Source organism: Equus asinus, chromosome 27 (genome assembly GCF_041296235.1).
Source record: "Equus asinus isolate D_3611 breed Donkey chromosome 27, EquAss-T2T_v2, whole genome shotgun sequence".
NCBI classification, from domain to species: domain Eukaryota; kingdom Metazoa; phylum Chordata; class Mammalia; order Perissodactyla; family Equidae; genus Equus; species Equus asinus.
This window is the reverse complement of record NC_091816.1, coordinates 643120-670865: the sequence shown is the minus strand read 5'-3', so window position 1 is coordinate 670865 and position 27746 is coordinate 643120. Positions and strand designations below refer to the sequence as shown.

At 41.9% G+C, this 27746-nt stretch overlaps 1 protein-coding gene across 18 annotated transcripts in view; it reads left to right on the top strand.

Annotated features, from left to right (window-relative positions):
- PSD3 (pleckstrin and Sec7 domain containing 3) overlaps positions 1-27746 on the top strand; it is a 655493-nt gene that overhangs the window by 178697 nt on the left and 449050 nt on the right. For 3 of the 18 annotated variants that reach the window (XM_070499763.1, XM_070499759.1, XM_070499764.1), the window contains exon 1: positions 12726-12920. The exons of 11 other annotated variants lie outside the window; for them this stretch is intronic. In XM_070499763.1, the coding sequence (XP_070355864.1) occupies positions 12900-12920 (21 nt within the window). In that variant the 5' untranslated portion in view covers positions 12726-12899. Of the gene's footprint in view, positions 1-12724; positions 12921-27746 lie in introns of those variants that run through there. 4 more of the 18 variants (XM_070499770.1, XM_070499768.1, XM_070499769.1 and 1 more) reach the window with 3 other exon arrangements.

Below are 27746 nucleotides of genomic sequence, written 5' to 3'. Positions count from 1 at the left end.
TGAAATTTATTTAAAAACTAGCAGAATAAGTGAGTTTAGCAAGATCACAGGCTATAAGATCAATATACAAAAATAAAATTTGTTTCTTTATATTAACAGTAAAAATATTGAAAGCATAAATAATAAAATAGTAACATTTATAATTGCATAAAAAAGCATGAAATATTTGGGTATAAATCTAATAAAATAGGTACAAGTACTGTACCCTGAAAACTACATAACATTGCTGAAAGAAATCAAAGGGGACCTAAATAAATGGATTTATATGACATGTTCATGTTTCAGAAGACTAAGTGTTGTTGACATTGTCAGTGCTCTCCAAATTGACCTGTAGATTCAATGCAATCCCAATCAAAATCCTATTAGGCATTTTTAAAAAAATTGACAAGTTGATTTTCCAATTTATATGGAAATACCAAGGACCTAGAGGAGCCAAAACAATTTTGAAAAGGAAAAACAAAAAGTTGAAATACTTATACTACCCCATCTCAAGATTTACTATTAAGTTAATAATCAAGACTGTGTATTAATGTAGGGATAGACACATAGGTCAATGGAATAGAAAAGAGAGGTCAAAAATAGATCCATAGATATAAGCTCAATTGATTTTCGACAAGATAATTACATGGGGGTAAGATAATCTTTTCAAGAATGGTGTTAGACCTACTGGATAGCCACATGGGAAGAAAGCAACCTTGACCCTTAACTCATACCATATATAAAAATGAAGTCATAAAGTAAACCTAAGAGTTAAAACTATAAAACTTCTAGAAGCAAACATAGGAGAAAATATTTGTGACTTATGTTAGGCAAAGATTTCTTAGATGGGACACAAAAAAACACAAACCATCAGAGAAAAAAATGGTAGATTGGACTTCATTTAAATTACAAACTTTTTCTCACCAAAGATACTTAAGGTATTGAAAGGCAAGCCAAAAACAGGGAGAAAATATTTACAAAATACATGTCTTCTACAGAACTTGTATCCAGGATAAGTAAAGAGTTTTTACAACTCAATAATAAGAAGACAGAAAGAATCCATTTTTTAAAATGGGCAAAAGACACTTCACGAAAGAAGACATGCAAATTGAAAATATGCACATGAAAGGATGCTCAATATCACTCACCATTAAGAAATGCTAGTCAAACCACAATGAGACACCACAACACACACAAAAGGCCAACAACTTAAAAAAACTGATATTATCAAATGTTGGCAACAACATAGAATCCTGGAACTCTCATATGTTGCAGATGGGAATGTAAAATAATATGACCACTTTGGAAAAGTGTTTGGCAGCTTGAAAAAATAAAATAAAATAAACATACATTAACCATATGACCCAGTAATACCATTCCTGGGTATTTATCCAAGAAAAAATATATGTACGTACAAAAAGTTGAACATAGATATTTATAACATTTTCCTTGTAATAGCCCAAACTGAACACAATCCAAATGTCCATCAACTGGTGGATAAACAAATTATATATCCATACAATGGAACACTACTCAACAATAAAAAGGAATGAACTACAGAGTCATATAAAAACATGCATGCATCTTAAAAGCATATGTTATATGAAAGAAGGTAGACAACAAAAGATTTCATACTGTATAGTTCCATTTATAGTTATATGTCACTTACCTATGGGGATTTGTTCTGAGAACTGTGTCTTTGGGCAATTTCGTCGTTGTGTGAACATCATAGAGTGTACTCATACAAACCTAGACGGTATACCCTGCTACACACCTGGGCTATATGGTACTAATCTTATGGGACCACCCTCATATATGCGGTTAGTCATTGACTGAAATGTTGTTATGTGGCACATGAGTGTATACGGAATTCTTGAAAAGGCAAACTATAGTGACAGCAAAGGTCAGTAATTGGTAGCATCCAGGGTCTGGAAGGAGGGGTTGATTGCAAAGGGGCATGGAACTTTTTTGGTGGGGAAAGGGTGAAATATCTTGATTATAGTGGTCATTTACACAACTCTATACCTTTGCTAAAGCTCACTGAATTGTACACTTAACAATTCTGTTCACCAATTCCAACCTGTGTGGGTTTTTTTCCCCACATCACCAAGCAATTCTCTGACACCAGCTGGGTATCCTACAATTCAACTCAATTCTTACACTGTCTACCAGGAGATAGCATCAGATCCCACAGGTTAAGGGCTCAGTCCTTAAGGGACTAAGGGCTAGACCGCCCTCCCTCTCCACTTCAGACACCAATCGCAAGTCCAGGTTGTCACTTGGACTTCTGATGGAACCAGCTATAGATTGGAAGTTCCCATGACCCACTCTTCAGGTTCTATTAATTTGCTAGAGTGGCTCACAGAACTCAGAGAAACAGTTTACTTACTAGATTACCAGTTTATTATAGAAGGATATAACTCAGGAACAGCCAGATGGAAGACATGCACAGAACAAGAAATGGGGAAAGGGGAAAGAGCTTCTATGCCCTCTTCAGGCGTGCCACTCTCCCTGAATCTCTGTGTTTACTGACTCGGGACCTTTCTGAACCCCATCCTCTTCGGTTTTTAGGAGGCTTCATTACATAGCACAATTGATTAAATCATGGGTCCTCAATTTAACCTCCAGCTCCTCTCCCTTCCCTGGAGGTCAGGGGGGTGGGACTGAAAGTTCCAACCTTCTAATCACAAGGTTGGCTCTGCTGGCAACCAGCCCCCTCCTCAGGAGCAATCCAAAAGTCACCTCATTAACATAACAAAAGACACCTATATTCTCTCATCACTTAGGAAATTCCAAGGGTTTCTGGAGCTCTGTGCCAGAACCAGGGATGAAGACCAAATATATATTTCTTATAATAAATCACAATATCACAACACTTAAAATTGGTGAGTTCGATAGTATGTAAATTGTACCTCAATAAAGCTGATTATGAAGGAAAAAAAGCCTTTTCTCCAGTGTTCCTGACAAATGGATAGACCGAAATAGCCAGGTTCACAGGACTTAGAAGTGAAGTGACTCAGAAAGAGCCACTCTGCCAGAATCCAGCCCCAGGGACTCTTCACCTCTTGCACATAATTCAGCAGTCATGTCCAGAATGAGGGTCTTTAATGGGGAATAAGGAGAGAATGGATAGATTTCTCTTTCCGAAACATTTAAATTTACAGAAATTTTCAAATGTAAGAGTTCAGAATGCATGTATTTTGTGATGACAGTTCCATTCAAAGTCCTCTTACCTACTTGGTTGACAATGTTTACCAACATTTCTCTCTGCTGAGCCACTGAAATCAAAGGAATTCTTAAACAATATGCTATTTCCACCTCAGATAAGGAGAGCATTCATTCATTTCTGCATTCAGTGAACAACTGTTGAGCACCTCTTCTGTGCTAGGCAATATGCCCTGTGCTGGAGAAAAAATAAATAAACAAATAAGGTGTGGTTCTGTGCCCTCTGGAGAGTGTAGTCTAGTCTGAGTTTCTTGGGGTCACAATTCAGAACATTTAGAGATTCAACTTCTAGGATTTACCATTGTCACTAAAGACTTGCCAGAAAGGCTGTGAGGATCATGAAAATAAAGACTGCTTTAACTGAAAGCTCTTTAAATCCCAGAATGCTGGAATTTTGCAAGTGGGAAGGCCAACCTTTCTCATTCACAGAAAAAGGAATGGAGTCCTAAGAACATGAAGGGCCATCCAATGGCTTAGACAGCGAGTGAGCTGAGACCCTCTCTGTCTCCTGACTCCCGTTCAACACCCTGGAGGCCCCTGGGATCTTCTTCATTGTCTCCCCTCATCACTCATGCAGAACAGCAGCGTTACTAGGGAATGCTGTCCTCTTGGAGAAAAGCCAGGTACTTCTACAATTCCAACACACGCAGGCATCGGTAATTTCCATAGGTCATTCCTACTCTGGAAAAAATATTGTAAGTGAAATGCTTACTTCAGCAAAGAAATGTTTATACGGAATCCCCCTTCAATCCAAATACTGCTTTTGAAACAATTCCTTTTCATTTGTTGAATAATTCTGAAAAAGTGATTTGTTTTTTGAGGGAAAGAGGTACTTTTTCCCAAATATTTTCAGCAATTATATTCACGGTAAAGCACTTTCTGGTGGGGCAGGAGGATACAGATAGTTTCTCAAGGGTGAAACAGAAAAGCAGCTATGTATCTATATGAAGATTTCGTTTTTGTTTTTAATGGTTGAGTCAGTACACAGTACCATACTAAAAAGCTTTGTATTCTCAGAAAAATAAACCAGCGCAATCATATGATGTCTTGGGACCAAACAGTCACTTGTCATGTATTCAGTGCCTCCTATGTGCCAACCCCTGTGTGAGGCAGTGCTGTCCGCTAGAACTCTCCCCGATGATGGAAATGTCCTACATCTGTATTGCCTAAATATAGCAGGCCATTAGCCATGTTTGAAATGTGGCTAGAGACTGAGAAACTGAATTTTTAATTTAATTTAATTTTAATTCCTTTAAATTTAAATGGCTGCATGTGGCTAGTAGTTATCAAATTGGACAGGACTGGTATGAGAATAGGTAACATGAAGTGCCTCCAGATTCACAAGGTGGTTGTGGTGGGCCAGGTGTGGGTGTACAATTTTTTTCAGTGATATCTAGCCACAAGGGTGCGAATCTTCAGAATTACCACTTTCAAACATGAACCTACGATGCAGGTGATTAAGTCTATGTTCAGAGGTACAACATGTCGACGAAAATAATCCATAACCAATCTATAAATGAAAATTTGGGTGAGTTTATTCTGCGCCAATATGTGAGGACCATGGCCTGGGGGCCTTTGTTCCAGAAGGAAGAAAGGGCACCCAAGAAGTGGGGTGTCCAGAGTGGATATATACCCCCAAAGAGGATGTTTCACATATGATTGAAATGTCCTTTTACAATAGTCACGAGACTGCTCTGTCGGCACAGCGATTGATGGACACAGCAGGTAGTAGGTCTGCTGTCTCGGTGGGCGCAGCGGGAAGCAAGTCTGTTGTCTCGAGCTGGGTGGTCACAGGTGAGCTGGGTGGTCACAGGTGAGCGCAGCAATCAGTTCCTAGTCTAAGGAAAGATGCTTCTCCTTAAGGAAATGCCAATGTGGGGGGAAGTTGCACCTTTATCTTAAGGGCATTGGTTCTTGCCATAGTAAATGCTTAAAGCAGATATACAATGCATGCTCAATGGCCATGTCAGGCCCTTTTGGAAAAACAAAGTCAGGCCAAATTAGGTTTACACCAAATGGCTTCCTCATATACTCCAATATATCCTACTGCTTGCCATTTCTATTTGTCAAATACATAACGTATATACTTAAATGTTCACGTAAATTTATGTGCAATACATTTATAGTGAGAAAACAAAATGCAATGACTCTTTCAAGCTAAGAAATGTAAGAGGATGGATGAGGGGGAGGGATAACCCTAAGCCCAGTGAAAGGACTTCAAAGGGACCCCTTAGAGAAACTTGAAATTGTTTCCTGTAGCTGGAAAACATTGAGGATGGTGGCCTCCCTCATGCCCCAGAAAGCTAATGGAGATTCCGTCTTCCCAGGAAACTCTGTGAGACAGTTGACCAGTGCTTTAGGGGCGGTGCCAGACAGCCCCTGCTGTGTGGTTGAGATCAGCCTGCACTTCAGGAGTTGCTGAAGCAAGGGGCATGTGTTTCTTGTGGACTAGGTGTTGGCCACGTGCAAGAGAGTTGGCCTGGAGTCTACCTTCTTGGGGTCTATGCAATAGGGTGGGCTGGAGGGAGAGACTCAGCAGGAAGAGAAGGTGTCCCACTGGGTCCCATTGGTATGGCTCAGGACCAGGAACAGAGAACCTGGCCCACCCTCTCTTCCCCACTGCATACTTCCAGCTAAGCAGGGACAAAGATATAATGCTAGGTCAAGTTTGGACTATCCAGTTTGGATAGTTTGGACTGGGCAACTTCATGACTGAATTGATACTGTGTTTAGAGGACCTACAAGTAAGACGAACAATTTCTAGGCTGCCAAAGTTTCATTTAATGCTAGGGAAAAGTTCCTCTTGCTGTATAAAGTAATGATCACTGTGCAAGACAGTTTTGGCTACACCAGGAATGAAACTTATTCAACATCCTGGTTCTAATGCATATATTGATTTCATTAGATTTTTCTTGTTACAATTCCAACAAGCTGTGGTTGGTAGTTAATCTCTTTTGTAACAAAATGTAGACAAATTAATCACAAATTAATTAATAAACAATACATTTCTACCAGCCTGGAAACCTATATATTAATTAAATGTCTTTTTAGTTAATTCTAGAGGTAATTATTTTTGCAAAAAAATTAGTGAACGAATATAAGTAACTAGGTCAGGCATAAAAACATAGCTTGAGACAAAGTGAGAAATTGCTAGAATTATAGGCATACAACACTTTCTTCCATTCTTCTTGAAAATAACAGAACATGTTGATAAAAAGAGAAGTGATGATTGCAGGATGTAGGGAGAGAGCAGAAGAGAAAAACTGCTAATTGCAAACTTTGGAGAGGAAAAAGTTTCATGTAAAAATGACCTGGAGGTGTTCCATTAAAGAACCTCTGTTTGTTTTCCTCCTCCTTCACGGGCTGCTCCTTTTCAGTGTCCTCTGCTGGCTCTTACTCATCTCCCTACCTTCTTAGTGTTGAGCTGGAGTGTGCTGGTCTCTCCTCTTCTCTCTTTACTATCCATTCCTTTGGTGATTTCATTCAGATTCATAGGTGTAATACGATCTTTACTCTAACTCCCAAATTTATAGCTCCAGCACCAACCTCTTCCTCGATTCTGATCTCACACATCCAACAGTTTACTCGACGCTTCCTCTGGATATCCAAAAGGCACCTCTAATTTAACACGTCCGAAACTGAGGGCCTGGTCTCCCAGCCCAGTCCTGCTCCTCCCATAGGCCTCCCCAGCTCAGTTAGTGCAGCTCCATCTTCCTAGCAGTTCACCCCTAAACCCTTGCAGTCATCCTTGACTCTCTTTCTCTTACACTCTCCATCCATCAGCAAACCCTGTCAGCTCAACCTTCAAAACATAACCAGAATCTGGACACTTCTTACGGCCTCCTTGACTACCACCTGGGCCTAAGCGAGCCTCATCTCCCGCTTGGATTGTTGAGATTAATGCATTAACCTCTTAATTCACCTCCCTGCTTCCAACACATCATACAAAGCGATCCTAGTAAAACATCAATCAGATCATACCACTCCTATGCTCAAAACCTTCCAAAGTCAGTTAAAAGCCCAGATCCTTACAATGGCCTATAAGACCCCACACATCATATCTCCTACTATCATTTCTCTCACCACTCAGCGCTACTGACCTCTTTGCTGTGGCCAGCACACACCTGGAAAGCCCTCAGGGCTTTTGCACTTCCAGTTCCTCATGCATCTGCATGGCTTGCCTCTCTCACCTCCGTTAGGTCTTTACTCACATTTTACCTTCTCAGTGCAGCCCTCTCTGAGTTCCCTTTGCAACCATCCACTCCCCTCCACTCTGCACTTCTTACTCCTTATCTGCTTTCCTTGTTTTATTTTTCTCTAAAACACTTACCGTGTAACATCTTATATACACTAACTCATCTTGCTTATTTGCTGTCTCCCCAATCTCATTAGACTGAAAATTCCATGAAGACAGGGATATTTTGTTTTAGTCAGTAAACTACACCTAGCACATAATAAATGTTCAATAAATATTTGTTGCATGAGTGAATGAAAGAATAGCTATCCACATGAAAGATAATAAAAATAAGCTGAAACCTTCATTATTTGTGTATATTGTTATTACTCTTACCAGACTTAGCCTAATGTATTAGGTCATGGGGAAACGGTGAGTTGAGTCCACTCTGTTCCCCAGATCACCTCTGACCTAACATCTCCTGGCACTTACATGTGGTGGGCTGGATCCCATCCTCCTCTGTCCTTCCCCACTTCTCTGCTCTTTTCAGTTACCTAAGCACACTGACCACATTTTTGCTCTTTGCTTCTTGTCTCCCAGTCCTCTTAGCCATCCAGCATCCACTCAGTATTCAGCAGAGTCAAATGTCACAGTGAATTTTGTCTTAGACATGTCCTCTTAGTTTCACTTGGGCTACTGAAATTCAAGTACAACACGATTCTAGATTGTTGTATATTTGAGGTGAATATTTGTTGTATGTTTAAGTTGAATATTTCTACCTTGGATAATGGAAAATTTCAATCCAACAATTATATATTGAGACCCTACTATGGCCCAGGCCCAGTGCTAGAAGCTAGGAATACTACAATAAATAAGACTTAATGTTCTCTATTCTAATATATCAATTGTTGGTATGCAGTTGGTATATGATTTTTAAAGCATCGTATCTATGCACTGAAGCACACATAAGGGGCCTTCTAATTGAAAATATTGTAGAGGTTAGAGTTGTTTGTATATTTCAAATAAAAACTTTTTTTTAAAAAGTGCATATTCTAAGACTCTTGGATTATTTGATAATTTAAATAATAAAGAGGAGCGAACCATAGAACAATGAAAAAAATTTTCTTTTTGTTTTTTTGACATGAAATAACTGACATCTACAAAATAACAAAATCATAACATTAATAAAAATGAGTTAATTAGTTTCCATTTGAGAAGCATTTAATATTAATCATTGCTTTAAAAAATCTCGAGGGGCCAGCCCGGTGGCACAGGAGTTAAGTTCACAAGCTCCACTTTGGCACCTGAGGTTCACAGGTTCGAATCCAGGGCACTGACTTAGCATGGCTCATCAAGCCACACTGTGGTGGTAATCCACATAAAACAGAGGAAGATTGGCACAGATGTTAGCTCAGCAACAATATTCCTCAAGCATAAAGAGGAGGACTGGTAATAGATGTTAGCCCAGGGCCAATTTTCCTCTTTAAAAACAACACAAAAAACCCCCAAAACTTGAAATGCCCTGAAATTCTACAGTGCACATAGGAAAGAAACTTGAGAAGTCTTCCCAAATTTGACAACACACTAAAATTGTACATGTTGTTTTCAATAATGAATGTGAGGCAGGAGCTTTTCTAAAATGCCAACAATAAAAAAAAAAAAACTTTTGATCAACCATGCTACAGAAAAGACTGGACTATTTGCCTACTCCACCCATGGAAAACGAAGTTACAGAATGATCTTACTACTTTACACCCACTGTTGTTAGTGTCATCAAGGGGATTCTGACTCCTAGCAACTCTGTGTACAGCAGAGCAGAACCATGCCTGGTCTTTTTGCACCATCCTCTCACTTTCCAGACCTATATTAGATAATGCTCTGCTGCTATTCATAGGGTTTTCATGGGTGACCCTGCTGGTATTTGAAATATGGCTGGCATTGCTTGCAACATCACAGCAACACGCAGCCACCACAGTATGATAACTGACAGATGGGTGGTGTGGTTCCCTGTCTGGGAGATGAACTTGGGCCCTAGTGGTGAGAGCTCTGAATCTTAACCACCAGACCACCAGGGTTGACTTCACACCTGCTGGAATGGCTACAATAAAAAATACAAACAATAGCAACTGTTGGTTAGGATGTGAAGAAATTTGAACCCTCATGCGTTGCTGATGGAAATATAAAATGGTGTAGCCACTATGGAACACAGTTCTGCAGTCAAGTTAAACAGAGTTACACATGACCCATGATTTCTACTCTAAGTATATACCAAGACAAATGAAAATATCCACACAAAAACTTGCACACAAATGTTTACAGCAGCATTATTCATAAAAACCAAAAAGTGAAAACAAGCCAAAAGTCCATCAAATGATTAATAAAATGTAGACTATCCATGTGGTGGACTATTTGGCAAGAAAAAGGAATGAAGTTCTGATACATGCTGCAACGTGGATGAGCATTGAAAACATGACGCTCAGGGAAAGAAACCAGTCACAGAAAGACCACACATTGTATGATTCCATTTATAGGAAATGCCCAGAACAGGCCGATCCATAGAGACAGAAAGTAGATTAGTGGTTACTAGGGGCTGAGGGGGTTGGAGGGAAAAGAAGAGTGACTGCTAAGAGTAGAGGGTTTATTTTGGGGGTGATAAAAATTTTCTAAAATTGACCATGGTGATGATTGCACAACTCTGTAAATACACTAAAAACCATTGAATTATATACTTTAAATGGGTGAGTTGTGTGGTATATGAATTATATCTCAATAAAACTGTTTAAAAAAGTCATTTCAAAGAGGTGATCAAGAGTATGTAGCGAAAACACATGGAGGAAAACTATTAGAGAGGTATTTTAGGAAGTTAAAAATATTATGTAGGTAATTAATAAAAGTATGTGATTTTTCTGATTTGGTGAACTTGTGGAATTTGTCAACTTTCAGAAATTTGTGTTTTAAATTTTTTTCCATTCTAAATAAATATTCATTCTTGTACCAAAAAAATAAATAAATATTCCACAATCTGGTATTTCAAACTAGCCTTCAGAAATAGTAAGGATTAACTGCATACATGAATAATGAGTGAGAGAATTTCAACTGCCTTTTCATTTCTTCTTCTGACCTCCACTATGTGACGTCCTGTGGACTTTGTGGCTTCTCTTTCCATACCACACACACTAGGCTCATGGGCACAGGTCGGGGAGACATACGGTATTGGATAAAAACAGGCCAACTCATGCCTCTTTTTAGGGGCTGCTGCTCCTCAGCTGGCCTGTGTGCCTGCTTCCTCCTTTTGCCAAGGTGGATGATTGTATATTATTTATGACACTGAACTTGAGCATAGTTGTGATCATTTGAGGGGGGGGCTCTGGGATCTCTAGGGGCTAGAGTAGCAGAAATAGGCATTTTTACTCTCTTTTAATATTTTGAAAAGCCTAACGAAATATTTACACACAAAACACATGCTGGCAGAATGAAATGTCAACTTTTGTTTGATTTGCTTTGGGTTTTATCAACTCAGAAGTGGTATCGCTGGTTAATTTCTGCTGATCAGAATCTCCAACAATTGATTATTTAAGGTGGGAAAAATGAATATTTAATATATGTGACTAGCTTTGTAAGTAAAATCTTAAAATATTTTGGATTCAGGGAGAAAAAATAAAAAACTTTCCTTTGTGATGAAAATGGGAAACACTTCTGTTGCTTAAGTTTTGAGATGCACCTTTCTTGAATATTTACTATGGGCTAGGAACTTTACATAATTTGTCATACTAATAGCAATTCTGTAAGGTAGTTTTATCCTCATTTTATTATTGATGAAACAGAGGCTCAGATTATAGGTGTCTATTCCCAGGTGCCTTAACTAGCAAGCTCGTGTAAGCCTAGGTCCACACTGCCTCCTATATGAATAGTTACGTCAGAGTATAGTTGATATAGTTTCAGATTTAGCTTAAAATCCTTGACTTTCCTTTACGAGTTGTTGGTTAATTTCCCAGGTAAAGGCCGCCAGGCCAGTGGTCAAGCCCCAGGGGAGCAACTACATTTTGTACTCCTGATTCTTTGCCAACAAAATCATCACAGACCAAGGCTGGAGGAAGGCAGTAGTTTATTGGGAATAGGCACACAGGGACTGTCTTCGTTGGGTCTTTCTGCGAGAGTGAAGGGAGGATCCATAAAGGAGAAATATGCCCGAGTAACTAGGGTGCTTTAAAACCTACACATTTGACCAAACTGCTGCTCTGGCAAAGGGAGCATGGACTGCGGTCATTTTTCAGAAGTGGGAATGGATTTCTATAAATGCATCCACTTCCTCGTTCCGATTCCTCTGGTGGGTGCCACTGGCTGGCTGATAGATGTGAACGGGCAGTCAGAGCAACAGTAGGCGACTCATGTGCCTCGCTGCATCCTGACCTGGTGGGCAGGCTCCTTGGGCCACCAAGGAGCCTGATCCCCACCCCCAACTCAAACCTTGGCCATGTCATCCCTTCCCTTTATTGGGGCATCTTCTACCGGTCACTAGAGGTAAGAGTGGTCTTGGTGACGTTAAGGCTGTAACACGAACATACTCCGACCACCACGCCGCTGGCCACACGGGGTCCACTTGCATGCTCGGGCCGCGCGGGCGCTGAACGGAAGGGGCGCTCTCCGCCGCCGCCCTTCCCGCGGGGCATGCAGGTCTCCCGCGCCCGTCGCAGTGGGGGCAACCCTCCAGCGCCCGTCTCTGCTGCACCGGTCTGCGGCAGTCTCGACTGAAAGCGAGGGAGCTGTCCCCCGGCACGCACTTCGGGGGGGACAGGCCCAAGACCGGACTGCGCCGTGGGCGGGACCGCCGGCCCCCGGGACCCCCTCGGAGAGGCAAAGCCCAACGCCGACGCAAGAGGCCCCGCACCACGCGAGCCGGCGCCCGACTCGGGCTCCCCTCCGCGGCCCTGCCCGAGGGGAGAGCGCCCTCGCCCTCCAGGCTGGGAGCCACTCGCGGGGAAGACAAAGCAACAGGCAGCTCCCCGCTCGCCCGCGGGAGGCCCGGCGGGGCGCGGGCGCGTGGCGGCGGGGGCGGGGCGGGCCCCACGCACCGCCTCCCGGAGGCCCCTCCCCCCAAGGCCCCCCATCCCCGGGGGAAGCCGCCCCCCGACCCAAGAGAGGCCGCCCCCGGCCCCCGCGCCCCGTCCCCGCCCCCCGTCCCCGCCCCGACGGAAGGCCGCCCCCGCCCCGCCCTCCAGGCGCCCGCCGCGCCCCCGCCCCCCACGAGAGGCCGCCCCCGGCCCGCCGGCCCCGCCCCCGCCCCCGCCCGCCGCCCCGCCCCGCCCCGCCCCGCCCGCCGCCTCGCTCGTCGTTGCCCGGGGCCGCGCGGGCGGGCGGGCAGCCTCCGCCGCCTCCGCCAGGGTGCGCGCCGCCGCCGCCGCCGCCCGGGCTCCTCGCCCGCCGCGCTCGGCCGTCCGGGCGCCCAACAAAGAGCGCGCTGCGCCGGCGGCCGGCCGCCCGCGGTCGCCCTGAGGCCCCGGCGGCGCGCGGGCGGTGGAAGATGGACGGAAGGTCTGCCGCGGTGAGGCCCGGGGAGCGGCCGGGCGGGGGCGCGGGGCGCGCCGTGCCGAGGGCGGTTCGCTTGGCTCCGTCGCTCGTCTGTCCCCGAGTCCCTGGGCCCTCGCGGCCGTGCCTGCCTAGGCTCAGGCGGCTCTTCTCCTCGGCCCGTTCTCTCGTCGTGCCCGCGGGGCCCGCGGGGCGGCTTCCCCGGCGGCCGTCCGCCCTCGGTGCCCCGGAGCCGGGGGAGCGCCGGCGCCCGCTCTGCGCGCCGAGGGGAGGCGGCGTCGCGGCGGCCCCGCCGGCCACGCTCCCGCCGCCTCGTGTCAGGGCGGTCGCGGCCCCGTCGGGGAGACGCCGACTTGGCCGAGTGAGGGACAGACGAGGGGGCTTCTTCGGTCGCTTTTAAAGACGTTTCAGTCATTCCGTTTTACCTGCATTTAACTTTATCCGCTGTACTGGCAAGCGATGTTCTGAGATTTTTAAAAACAGGTTAACCCTTACGGAAGGCGGGTGTAGACTGCCGTCGGCGACCTGAAGAAGAGAGTTAGCTTTACCGCTCTCCTCGAGGTCGCAGGGTCCTAAACCCAAGCAGGCGGAGGATGTAATGGTCCTTAGGACTTCATTTCCCGGAGCCTGGTTTGCCCGACAGTGGGGTCCAGGATTTCCACCCCCAGTGGTTCCTGAGTGGGTCCAGGTGCTGTGTGGGGAAGAGGGAGATCCGGAAGGTAACTCTAGATGGGATTCTGGGAACAAATGCCTCATTTCATTAACTACGACTGAATACGTGCAAGGGTTTTCCAGGCCCAGTAGCGAGGAGTAGGACAGGATTTCTGCTGTCGGGAGCTTGCTTTCCGCCGGGAGAGCCTTCTGCAGGGCTCTACCCGGGAACCCCGGCGAAGGGGCGGCCCGGCCTAAGGGCTGGGAGGACCTTGCAGAGGAGCTGGGTGTGGAGCTGGACCTTGAAGGGGAGGGATTGGCGCGCTTTTTTGGGGAGCAAGGAAGCTGTTCCCTGCTGAAGGAAAGGAGATGCACTTTCTTCCAAGAAATACTTTACCATCCTTTCTTAGAGTATTTACAAATCAGGAGATGTTCTTTTAAAAAGTCGTTAAATTCGTCTTTAGCACTTAAAAATGCAACATGCTCAACAGAAGCAGCAAAACAATGCAAGATAAATTAACACGTTCCCAACCCATCTTTAGTGGCTTGATGCATGTCCTTCTACAGATTTCTTATATCCATCCACAAATCATGCTAAAAATAAATGATTTTCTCTTGTTTGTCAGATATTTCATTAATATAAGCTTTTTGTACTGAAAGGAGCAGAGTAGTACCATGGAAAGCGCTTGGACTAGTAGGTAGGACATCTGGCTTGCAGCTTTTGTCACTGACTGGGTGAGTTTTTGCCACTGTCTTGGGCAAATCATTTAACCTGTGTAGCTAAAACTTCCTCCTCTGTGGGATGAGGGGATTGGATAGATGTTTTCTCAGAGCCTTCTGGCTCTAGCATTTTATAGTTTCTTGCCTACACATGTATATGCATTACTTAGTAATGTGCTCTTAGCTGCACATTCTGAATGTCTCGCAAGTTTGTATGTTCTGTGAACGGATCAGCACTCTTATCCTGGCCATTGAATGCGGGAGAATGATTAAAGCTGCAAAGCTAAAATAATCTTATTTTAAGGTGAAATTCCACAGTTGGATGTTATTTTTAAAGATACATGAACAAGAAGCTTGATTTGCAAATCTGAATGTGTGTTGGCTTTAAAAAAAGTTTTGTTGATACTGTTAACTTCATTTGTTACCAAAGAATAATACATATTATACTATGTGCATTGTACTTAAGAGGTTCAATTTTGCTTTTAATTAAAGTAAATACTAGCAATTAAAAAAATGGGATACCTTCAAAATCTTTATAGGTTATTAAGTCTTGGGAATTTGGAAATAAACATAAAATAAGACAGAAAATCAGCTCATTGAAAAAGGAAAATTTAGAGATACTTTCCATCAATGACTCTATTCACTTTCTAAAAGCTTGATATTTATATATTTGTTTGCTAACCCTGATGGAAAATATGCGAGTGGGATTTAGCCTGGTATTACATTAAAAAAAACATGTCCAAGGCATTACTACTTTTAGAGCTGATTTTTTTTTCCTTTAGATGTGTATGTGCTTTGGCCTCCAGACTGGCTTATTTGAGGTATACTTGAGGTAACGTTGTCATTTGGCAATTATGAAAAGAGCGTTTCTTTGGGCGTGGGTTGGATTAGGTGAATAATGGATGGTGATCCTTCCCAATTTTTAGAAGTGAATTCAGACATGACGGAGGTTTAAGCATTCTGTGAAAAATAACCCTGTGATCAGTAGGTGACCAGAGTCTGCTTAGCTAAAGATGTTGTGACTCAGGCTCACAGAAAACTGGGAGTCTCGTCTGACCTCGAATCTCTCCTGCTCAAGCGTTCTCAGCACGTTGGGGTTCTCCCCCCACAGTTGGGGCCAAGCACCGAGGTCCCTGGCTTCCCTTGCTGAGCGTGGAAGTGTTTTCCCCTTGAATGCTGCCTCTCAGTTCTTGCTGAGTTCTTTTACAGTTAACACCTGCCTAACCTTGTTTTAGGGGAGTACAGGATCCAGATGGAATTCTCTGAGCCTTTGTTCAGGGTGCCTGTGTCTGGACAGCTTGTGTTGTTTGTGATATTGTGTGCAGACTCAGAGATTTGCTGGAAAAAATTTTAGTGGTGGCATTATTTTTTGAGTTTGTCCCTTTGTACCTTTCCTGTGTTTCCAAGTTACAAAACCTTCCAAAGACATTTTTCACATGCTCCAGATTAAATAGTGTTAGCTGTAGTGACTACGGTGGCAATGTTAACTTCTGTTGCAGTTTACAGTGGAGAAAAAGGATAATTTGCAGCATTTAGTTAACAAGTTATTCTGAAATACAAATTACCAAATTCCATGCCTCTTTAGAAAATAAGATATAGCTCAAAACATTAATAATGAACCTTTGCTTATGCTATCTTATTTCTGTAAAAATAGCACACGTTCCTGCAGTCTTTGTGCACCTCCCTGTGCGCAGAAGGTCAACAAACTGGAGCCCAGTTGGTGCCGAGTGGGCAGGGACTTTGTTTATACTCCAGGACGCAGAGGGGTGAAGCATTTTCTCTCTTGGGGGCATCTGTGGTGGGAGGGGTCGCCAGCCCTCTCTCCTCCCTTCCTATGAGAGCTGGGCCCCGACCAGGGCCCACCACTCGATTCTCAGGGCTCGCTTGACTGCGAACAACCAGCTAGTTTGAAGCTCCCTTTTTTCTGGCCACAAATCAGTGAGATGTATCAGAATAATTTTTACATGTTGATGGATATTTTAAAAAGTTTATTGTTGGAGTTAGGGATTTCGGTTAAGTGGAAAAATGAATATTTTGACCTGAGCCTGTGGCTCTTTTCTTAGATAGTGTTTTCATGTGGATTGTGTGAGAAGCAGCATTTTCCTTTAAGTTTCGTCTTAAGTCCTCACTTTTTAGAAATGCTTATTTTTGCTGATGTGTTCAGGCATCATGCATTGTTAGAATCACAGCTAATATTTATTGAGATCTTACTGTGTGCTTTAACAGATTCTCTCCTCTAGTCCCCATGACAACCCATGAGGTCACTACTGTCATTAAGTCCAGTCTGAAGTCTGGAGAGGCTGAGTAGCAGGGAGTAAGTGACAGAGCTGAGATTTAAGCTCGGCAGCCCAGTGTTCCAACCCCTCTGCTGCTCTTCTGTCCTCAGAGTTAGCATTGGGCGTTGCAGAAACTGAGCTTCTTGGCTCTCATATTTAGACTCTTGAGAGGGTCTTGGAATCTGAAATTGGATGACTAATTCACCAACAACCATTATTTTATATATCCTTTGGGTTAAATAGTGGGACCAGGATTGTTTGGCTCAAGAGATGGAAGTTGTGTGATTTTCTTTCAAAAACACATATAGTTCATGTGAGGGGATGCACTATAATTAGCATTTGGGTGGTGAACATGATGTAATGTACACAGAATTCGAAATATGATGTACATCCGAAAAAAAATAAAAATTAAAAAAAAGAATGTGAAAAAAACCACATATAGTGTCTAAAGGGATCACTAAAGGGATTATGTAAGGAGTTTTGTATAGTTATAACTAAGTAGTTGGAATTTGAAGTAAAGCAGATTAACAATTTAAAATTGAAAGGCTCACCTATTTTAACTTCTGATTACATCACGTCATAGAAGTGATCTAGACTTCTACAACGGTGGGTGTTGACACAGAGTGCTGTTTCCTTGTTTTTTTCTTCCCACAAGCTGGGACTTAGATGGTTGAGAAAGGAGTCTGAAACAGTAAGGAGGAAGATGGGGAATGAGTGCAGGGCATTAACAAGATCAAGCAGCAGCTGGCCCCCGTTTCTCTTGCCTTCTGTTTCCGGACTAAGAAAAGTGAATTATAGGAATGGAGCAGCTTGGGTCTTCCTATGGCTATTTGATCTGCGGACAAGGGAAGTAGAAAAATTTAAATAGAAGCAGCTGTAGCTTCTTTTGTTTGGCCTTTAGGAAATTGTTGCTTAAGGGTCAGTGGAACTGCTTTCTCTGTGTATGAAAAGTTGCCTGCTTTTTTGAATTTCAATTTTCAACAACTCTTGCTTTCCAAGAAGTTGTTTGATAGGCACAGTATAGATTGAGTCAGAGGACACTGAGGGAAGGGGAAATCTGTGTGTAAGAGTGAATAGCACAGACAGTGCAGTTAGATGATTGCTGCCTTTGTGATTGTATTATTTTCTAGCAAAGTTATACTGGGAAAATGCTGAGAAATGACAGCAGACTGTGTGATCTTCCGGAGTATCTCCCCTCACCTTCCCTTCATGTCTCTAAAAGCTACAAGTAGAGAGTGTTTGAAGAAGCAGGGTGTTTCCTTGGGTCTGAAAGTTTTTGTTTGAATATCAAAGTTTCCTTTGGGCATAGGTTTGTGTTTTTCACCTTCATTTCTAGTGGCTCCGAAGGGTCCCGGAGCTTCCCAGCCCACCTGCAGATGCTCATTTCTTCCTGTAAGATCTCCTGTGTACAAAAAGAATCCCATTGCTTTCTGTGAAGAAGGAAATCAGGGAAGAAACTGAAGTACAGACATTAATATGCTGTTCATTCATTCATTCATTCATTCATTCATTGAGCACATATTAAATACTTACTATGTGCCAAGCTCTATGTTAGCCTCCAAGAAACCTTGTCCACTGACCACCAAGAAAACCCGCGAAGAACATTCTGAGGCACTTGGGTCATGCTTCTGAGAGTCAAACCTCACAATCTATACATACTGAAAGTACTATACCTAAGCACTCTGAAAGTACAAGCTTTCGTAGAACCAAGGAAGTCATTCTCTTGTCAGTATCATTCACTAGAACCTTCTGCTGTGATGGAAATATTCTGTATCCTTGCTGTCCAATAGGGTAGTCAGTAGCCACGTGTAACTACAAGAGCACTTGAAATGTGGTTAGTGAAATTTAGGAACTGAATTTAAAATTTTACTTAATTTTGATGAACTTAAACAGCCTCATGTGGCTAGTGGTAAAAATATCAGACAGCACACCTCTGGAGAAAAAATGCTTTAATAGATGGCATTGGCTGTCCTGAGCAGTCATTTCCCTCTTGACCATCTGGTTGCTTGTGGCGTGTTGACTGACTTGCCTTTGTCAAGTTTCGAGTTTTGCACATATTTATCCCATCATGTCTAGTAAGTATAAAAGCAGCAAGAGTGTATGGAGGCATGGGATTTTAATGGAAATGAAAGTGGAGATAAAATCATTGAAAGTGAATCAAAGAAAGAAGAAAAATGTATTTGCTGGTAGGAACTATTCTGAAAAGGAATGAATTGCATAACAGCGTGCAGGTGACAATACTTAGCCAAATGGAGGAAAAGATTTTGATAAAATGGAAAAACTTGAGTGTCTGGCTGAGAGTCCACTATTAATTCAAGGGATGGCTGTGAGTTGTTTGAGAACTTACAGAGATGGTGAGAACACTGCAGTTGCCCTTTTTTGCAAGCTATGGATAGTTCTGTAGCTTCAAGACCCCTGTGAATCTGCATAGCATCACCGTGAGTATCCGGGTGGGTAGGGCAGGATATCTAAGTGGCTAAGGTCTTTCCTGGGACCCCTGCAAAGCTGTCTTGGAGGCCCAATAGATTTTCAGTGTAGATGAAGCTGATGAGGAAAGATGCCTTAATAGCAGAAATATTGGCAAGGAGTGTGCCTGGTTTTAAAACTACATGTTAGGAGAGGTGCTTCTGCACTACGGTTAGAGAGAGAGAGAATACACTAAGATTGTGGAATGGAGAAAAAAATGTTATTCCTTATCCCCAAATACTTTTGCAGTGATGAGTCTGGGGGTAGATGGCCACATTTGCAGGCTCCAGGGTTTCTCCAGGGTCAGGCCTGTAGGAATAGCCTTCAGTCTAGCCTGTGTGAAATCATGAGAGAATTCTCATGGTCAGGACTCTGTTGGAATACATTTCAGTTTTGAGTTTTGTAACTTGTGGTGAAAACACATTGATATCAAGGCATACTAATGCAAAAATGTGGTGATAGGAAGAGGGGAAAGAATAACAAGTATTCTGTATTTATTGTGTGCCAGGCACTATGTGAAGCTGTGTGTGTGTATGTGTGTACATGAATTTACATATTCTTATGTGTTGTTTACAATACTGTAGGTTAGGTGGTATGCCCATTTTCAGAGGATGAAATTGAGGCTCTCGGAGAGTAGTGGGATTCTCTTTTAAAACAACTTTATTGAGATAAAATTCACATACCACACAACTCATCCATTTGAAGTGTACATTCAGTGATTTTTAGTATGTCCGCAGAGTTGTGCGTTCATCATCCCAGTCAACTTTAGAGCATATTCGTCACCCCAAAACAAACATTGGCTGTTGCCCCTTAATCCCACTACTGCCGTATCCCCTGACCCATGCAACCACTAATCTACGTTCTGTCTCTATGGATTTGCCTATTCTGCATGTATCAAATAAATAGAATCATATTGTGGCCTTTTGCGACTGACTTCTTTCATTTAACGTAGTGTTTTCACTGCCCATCCATGTTGTGGCATACATTAGTACTTCATTCCTTTTTATTGCTGAATAATGTTCAATTGAATAGGCCACATTTTATTTTTTCATTCATTAGATGATGGGTTTCCATGTTTTGGCTTTTGGGAATAATGTTGCTATGAACAGTCATGTACAAGTTTTTGTGGGGAAATATGTTTTCATTTCTCTTGAGTGTACCTAGGAGTGGAATTGCTGGGTCATATTGTAACTCTATGTTTAAAGATTGGAGGAATTGCCAGATTGTTTCACAGGGGCTGCACTATTTTACATTCCTACAGCAGTGTATGAGAATCGCCATTTCTCCACATCCTCATCAACAAAGACTTTTTATTTTTTATCTTTTTAATTTTAGCCATCTTAGTGGGTGGAAAGTGCTATTTCATTTCCCAGATGATATTGAGCGTCTTTTCATATACTTATTGGCCATTCGTATATCTTCTTTGGAGAAATGTCTATTCAGATCCTTGGTCCTTTTTTCTGTTGGGTTGTCTTTTTATTATTGAATTGTAAAAGTTCTTTGTATATTTTGGATATAAGTCTTTTATCAGATACATGCTTTGTAAATATTTTCTCCCGTTCTGTGGGTTGTCTTTTCCCTTTCTTGTTCTTGTCCTTTGAAGTAAGTTAGATTCTCTATCTTAAGCATATCATGAGAGGGCTTAGCATACCCTTAGGCACTCACATGTTTGCTGAAGTCAGTCAACAAAATGATTTGTAAAATGATTCGTGTAATGCATATCATTCTTTTTGATTCTAGTTGGAAAGAAGGATGGATTTAACCTTTGCTTAAGCCACTTGGGAGGATTGCAAAGCTCTGAGGATTTGAGACCTTCATGTATATTGAAAGGAAACTTTGGAAATCCTTTCTCTGGAGACTTTTGTGTATAGAAAATAGTGCTTTTGTCCTGGGTTAGACAGAGAACTGCTCAAAAGGAAAAGGACACCCTACCTAGAAGACCCCTCTTGATCTTTTTAGGTCCTGTAATTTGATGATTGAAATGGTGTTTCCCAAACTTGTCTATCACAAGAATTACCTGGTTTAGATTTCTAGGGCTACCTGAAGATTCTGGTTCTGTAGTTCTGAAGTGGCGCTTTTCATAATCACCCCACATGATTAAGATCAGGAATGCTTGAGAAACTCTGATCTAAACTGGTGATAATAATGACCTTTTAGTTGCCCTTAGAACTTAATTAGTGGGTGTGGTCTCCAGGTGACAAACATCCCTCACTGAGGGTGAGGACAAAGAGCTGATCCAGCCAGTCTGGCTTCTTTGCTCACTGCAGCTACTGATCTGGATCCAGCACAACCCAGACTCCCTTCTGCTCCCCTTTTATAGGAGAGATGGTTCCACTATAAAGGTTCAAACTAGGTTCACAAACATTTTCAAGTCATAGGGTTGCTACCACCCTCTGGAGAGTATTCACTCCTCCGCTTTTCCTCCCCTTTAAGATGTGTTCGTATTTTCGTACCATTGCTGATCCCTGGAGGCCTCCCGTAGCCAGACGGGTCTCCATGAAACCCAGCAGTGAGGAGAAGGCGTGGGAAGAGAAACAGATTCCATTTTACAGAATCTTTACACTTTGATTATGTTAGGTGCTTGGTCAGGGTCTCCTAAAGGATTTGATGAAGGTGAGATTGGGCCAGCTCCATTTAATGGAGGATGGGGAGACCCATTTGCCTATCCTTCTCTTAAAGGATATTCTGTGTCACCAGGCAACAGTGCAATGTAGTGGTTAGAGTGTGGCCTTGAATCTGACAGTCTGATTTGTATCCTGCCTCTGCCACCTTCTAGCTGTGTCACCTTGGGTAAGTTATTTTAACCTCTCTTCCTCACTGCCTTGTTACTGCATGGAATACCTCACTAATGCTTACTGGTTGGGAAGGGCTTAGAACAGTGCCTACAGTAAAGAGGCAGTAAAACAGTGAGTGGACAGTAAATGTGACCTGAGTGGCAGGTTATACTTACCTGAGTGGGAGGCAGAATTGTTTCCATTCTTAAAAGTCACACACCTATTAAATAGCAAAACTGGCCTTTCTTGTACCTATATTGTGATTGCCTGTAGGCATGCAGTGTGGAAGCCAAGAGGAAAATTCTAGTACTTTGTGTGGTACTTTGGCACATAGTAGTCACTCAGTAAATGTTTGTTCAATGAATGAGTTAAATATCACAGGCTGTTTAATAGCTCAGCTCAGGAACCCTTCCAAGAATGTATGGACAGAGTAGGTGCTCTGACAGTTAGCTTGGGCTTATAGTGGAGCAGGATTTCCAGAATTAGCAGGATTTCTGGCCTAATCGCTCTTGCTGTTGCCTTCACTATGGGGTCTTGTTGCAACTCCCTTTTGGGGAAGCGGAATTTCCCCCACTTTGCAGAGAGCAGTTATGGGCTGCTTTTAGAGCACCAGGTGTGTAACTTTCATTACAGCTTTCTTGCAAATTGACAACCCAGGGCACAAAAGGTAAGACTAACGTGTTACTATGAATTTCCTCACACAGGTCTTTTCCTTCTAGCACAGGCATCTGATAGAAGTAGGTAAAGGTGTGGACTGTGTTTGCCTGGAGTGGTTTAATGGTTTCAGAGACATGTTTCATTCATTCTTTTGACTATTGTATTTTTTCATTCTCTATTCATTTCCTCCTACCTTCCTTGTGTGACTTGTATGTCAGCTGGTTTGTCTGTTTTGTTGATGGGTTCCGTTTGGGGGAAAAATCTAATAAAACAGCATAATGTTCTAAAACTGGAGCTTAAGTAAAGATATATTTACTTAAAAATTATATCTTTTTATTTGTAAATAAAAATATTTATGTATTTAAAAGAACTTGATAGGCTCAAAGTAATTAAAGCCAAAATTTTAGAAGCACTACTAAAATAACTATATCTGTGGTTATTTAGTCAATGAGAAAATGGTAATTTCTTGGTGTCTATAGGTATATTTGCATCATGAATCTTCATATTCAACAAATATTTTATAAATTTTGCATCTATTTAGTAAAAACAGTTAAAAAATAAACTGTTATTGGTAGAATTCTCTTATGGTCATTAATGTCCTGTTTCTAAAGCATTCCATTTAGCTTTTATATTGTAGTCATACATATGTATGGTATAAAACATATAAACAACTCTTTCATATTTTACCCACACATATGTAATTGTTTTACATAATATTTAATTAAATTATACAATTTCAGTATCAAGCACAACTGGCACAAATCAGTTTGGGAGCAAACACATTTGATTCTTGGTAGCCATCAGTGCAATGACAGGAGCAGAATTTCACAAGTTTGCCGCAGACTTGATTACTAGCTATGAGCGCTGTGGGTATCAGCTAGTATGTTTTACACGGTGACTGTTCATCCAGGAGTTGGCTGACTGGAGGTTGGTTAAGAGATTTTGCTGTATGCATAACTTCAGAAACAAAAGCAAACCTAATTGTAGTATGTGAGAATTAATATTAAAAGGTAGAGAAATTAGGACACTCTTTCCATTTTGTTTTAGAGTCACTTTTGGCTTTCATCTGCCTCAGATCACTGCCATTTGTAGACAGAGTTATTTTACTCCTGAATAATTGGTTTCTGCATCTAAATGTTTTTTGAGGAGTGATGTCAGCATCATGGTGGAGTGAGTTGTTCCCTTTGTCTCTCTCCTCTAAGTTATAACTAAATGGACAGTCATTAATCAGCAGAGGATTCCCTACACAGCTTGACAGGATGTCTGAGAGATCCATGCAGTTGTGCATCTTGAGATGGGTGGACTGGATCCCTGGGAGGCAGTGGAACTAGGTGAGCGTACCCCTCACCCCCAACCCCTTGGTTGCAGATCCTCACACAGCAGCTGGCCTGGCGTGACTGTAAGAGGAGGTGGGGGTAGCCTGGCCCCTGTGAAACTTTGTGAGGTAGCCTTGCCTGTAGGAATGCCCACCATGTCACAGTGGCCCTGCTCATGGGAATGCTGCCCACCAAGTGGTGGCAACTCAGGCCTTGCAGAGGTGCCCACACACCAAGTGCAGTGCAGGTGAGAAGGTGCCCCAGTGGCTCAGAAGTCACCCTGCCTGGCAATCACAGCAGCCCACAGGACCCACCAAGTGGAGGCTCAGCCACCATGTAGGAGCCCCTCCTGCCTAGTGCAGCAGCTCAACTAGTCCCCTGTTGAGGGCAGTGGCCCTGCCTGTGTGAGAGCAACCTGCCCCCCTGAGCCCCACCTATGGTGCATGACCCACCACCCAGCACAGAGGCCCCACTCTTGTGAGCACAACCTGCAGAGTGGCTGTGACCAGACCATTCAAACGTAAAGCAACCCTACCAGCACAACTTCCAGCAGATAGGGCAGTATCAGAAAGCACAGCTCCTGTCGTCCCCCCAGCAACCAGTCCTCGTGTAACAGAAATTTACAATATAAATGACAGAGAATTCAAAATACTTGTCATAAACTCAGCAAGTTACAAGAAAACTCCAAAAGACAGTTCAATGACCTCAGGAATAAAATTAATGAGCAGAAGTACTTCACCAAAGATATTGAAATGCTGAAAAAAAAAAAGCAGAAATACTGGATGTGAAGAACACAATGAGATAAAAAATAATCTAGAAACCATAAAAAGTAGAGCTGACATTATGGAGGATAGAATTAGTGATTTAGAGGATAGAAATATAGAAATGCTTCAGGTGGAGGAGGAAAGAGAACTAAGATTTAAGAAAAAATGAAGAAATTCTTTGAGAAACATCCAACTCAATTAGGCCAAGCAACAAAATGATTATAGGTACTCCAGAGGGAGAAGAGGGGGAAAAAGGAGCAGAGAGCTTGTTCAAAGAAATATTAGCTGAGAACTTCCCAAACCTGGGGAAGGATATATGGACTGGGCTTATAAGAACATGAAACCAATAGAACTCCTAATTACATCAATACAAAAAGACTTTCTCCAAGGCATATAATATTAAAACTGGCAAAAGTCAATGACAAAGAAAAATTATTAAGGGCAGCAAGGCAGAAGAAAATAACCTATAACGGAACCCCTATCAGGCTTTCAGCAGTTTTCTCAGCAGAAATTTTACAGTCCAAGAGAGAATGGAATGATATGTTCAAAATACTGGACGACAGAAATTTCCAGGCCAGAGTACTCTATCCAGCGAAAGTATCCTTCAGATATGATGGAGAAATAAAAGCTTCACCAGATAAACAAAAGCTGAGGGAGTTCATCACCACTAGGCCTGCCTTACAAGAAATATTGAAAGGAACCCTCCCATCTGAAACTAGAAAGCAAATGTTTACAAAACCTTGAGCAAGGAGATAGATAGAATCAGAAAATTGCAGTCCTATCTTAGAATAGGTTATTAAACACTTAATCATAACATAAAACATAAAGGGAAGGAAAGCATCAAAAGAAACTGTAAACACTTCAATTTAGTCACAAACTCACAACACAAAAAAGAACAATTTATGACAACAATAGCTCAAAAGAGGAAGAGGAGAGGGATGGAACGTGGGAGATAAGAGGCTATCAGAAAATGGAGTATCTCATCTATGAGATCTTTTATACAACCCTCACGGTAAACAGTAAACAAAAAGAGCAGAGTCACAAATCATAAATAAAGAGAAAACTGACAAAACCACCACAGAAAACCACCAAACTGAAATGGCAGTCAGAAATACAGGGAAAGAGAAACAAGGGAAATATAGAACAACCGGAAAATGAGATAAAATGGCAGTATTAAGCCCTCATATATCAACAATCACTCTAAATGTAAATAGATTGAATTCTCCAATCAAAAGACACAGAGTCGCTGGGTGGATTAAAAAACAAGACCCAACAATATGCTGCCTCCAGGAAACACGTCTCAGTTATAAAGACAAACACAGGCTCAGAGTGAAGGGATGGAAGATGATACTCCAAGCTAATGGCAAACAAAAAAAGCAAGTGTTGCCATACTTATATCACACAAAGTAGACTTCAAAATAAAAAGACAATGAGAGACAAAGAGGGGCAATATATAATGATCAAAGGGACATTCCACCAAGAGGACATAACACTTATAAATATATATGTACCTAACCCAGGAGCACCAAAGTATATAAAGCAACTACTAACAGACCTAAAGGGAGAAATTGACAGCAACGCAATAATAGTAGAGGACTTCAACACCCTACTTACATCAATGGATAGATTGTCCAGACAGAAAGTCAACAAGGAAAGAGTGGCCTTAAATGAAACACTATACCAGATGGACTTACTAGACATGTATATAGAATATTGTATCCAAATACAGCAGAATACACGTTCTCAAGTGCACATGGAACGTTCTCAAAAGATAGACCATATGTTGGGAAACAAGGCAAGCCTCAATAAATTTAAGAAGAGTGAAATCTATCAAGCATTTTTTTCTGACCACAATGCTATGAAAATAGAAGTCAACTACAAGGAAAAAGCTGGGAAAATCACAAATATGTGGAGACTAAACAACATGCTATTGAACAACCAATGGATCAATGAAGAAATCAAAGAAGAAACCAAAAAATACCTGGAGACAAATGAAAATGAAAACAACTCATCAGCTCTTATGAGATACAGCAGAAGTGGTACTAAGAGGGAAATTTATAGTAATACAGGCCTACCTCAACAAACAAGAAAAATATCAAATAATTAATCTTAAGCTACACCTAACAGAAATAGAAAAAGAAGGACCAACAAAGCCCAAAAAGTCAGCAGAAGAAGGGAAGTAATAAAAAGTAGAGCAGAAATAAATGAAATAGAAACTAAAAAGACGATATAAAGGATCAAAGAAACTAAGTTGGTTCTTAGGGAAGATAAACAAAATTGACAAACCCTTAGCCAGACTCACTAAGAAAAGAAGAGAGAAGGTGCAAATAAATAAAATTAGAAATGAAAAAGGAGAAATTAACACAGATACCACAGAAACACAAAGGATTATAAGAGAATCCTATGAAAAACTATATGTCAACAAATTGGGTAACTTGGAATGGATAAATTCTTAGACTCATACAACTTCCCAAAACTTAATGAAGAAGAAATAGAGAATCTGAACAGACCAATTACAGGTAAAGAGGTACAAATAGCAGTCAACAACCTCCCAAAAAGCAAAAGACCGGGACCAGATGGCTTCTTTGGAAAATTCTACCAACATTCAAAGAAGAGTTAATACCTATCCTTCCCAAACTATTCTGAAAAACTGAAGAAGATGGAATGCTTCATAACTCATTCTATGAGGCCAACATTACCCTGAGAGCAAAACCAGAAAAGGAGAACACAAAGAAGGAATACTACAGGCCAAGTATTGCTGATGAACATAGATGCAAAGATCCTCAACAAAATATTGACAAGTTAAATATAGCAATACATTAAAAAGATCATATACCATGACCAAGTAGGATTTATACCGGGGACGCAAGTATGGTTCCACATCCTCAAATCAATCAATATGATATACCAGATTAATAAAATGGGGAATAAAAACCACATGATCATCTCAGTAGATGCAGAGAAAGCATTTGACAAGATCCAGCATCCATTTATAATAAAAACCGTCAATAAAACAGGCATAGAAAGAAAGTACGTCAGAACAATAAATGCCATATACAACAGACCCACAGCCAGAATCATACTTAAAGGTGAAAAACTGAAAGCCATCCTTCTGAGAACAGGAACAAGACAAGGGTTCCCCCTCTTGCTGCTCCTATTCAACATAGTACTAGAGGTTTTGGCCAGAGTAGTTAGGCAAGAAAAAGAAATAAAAGATA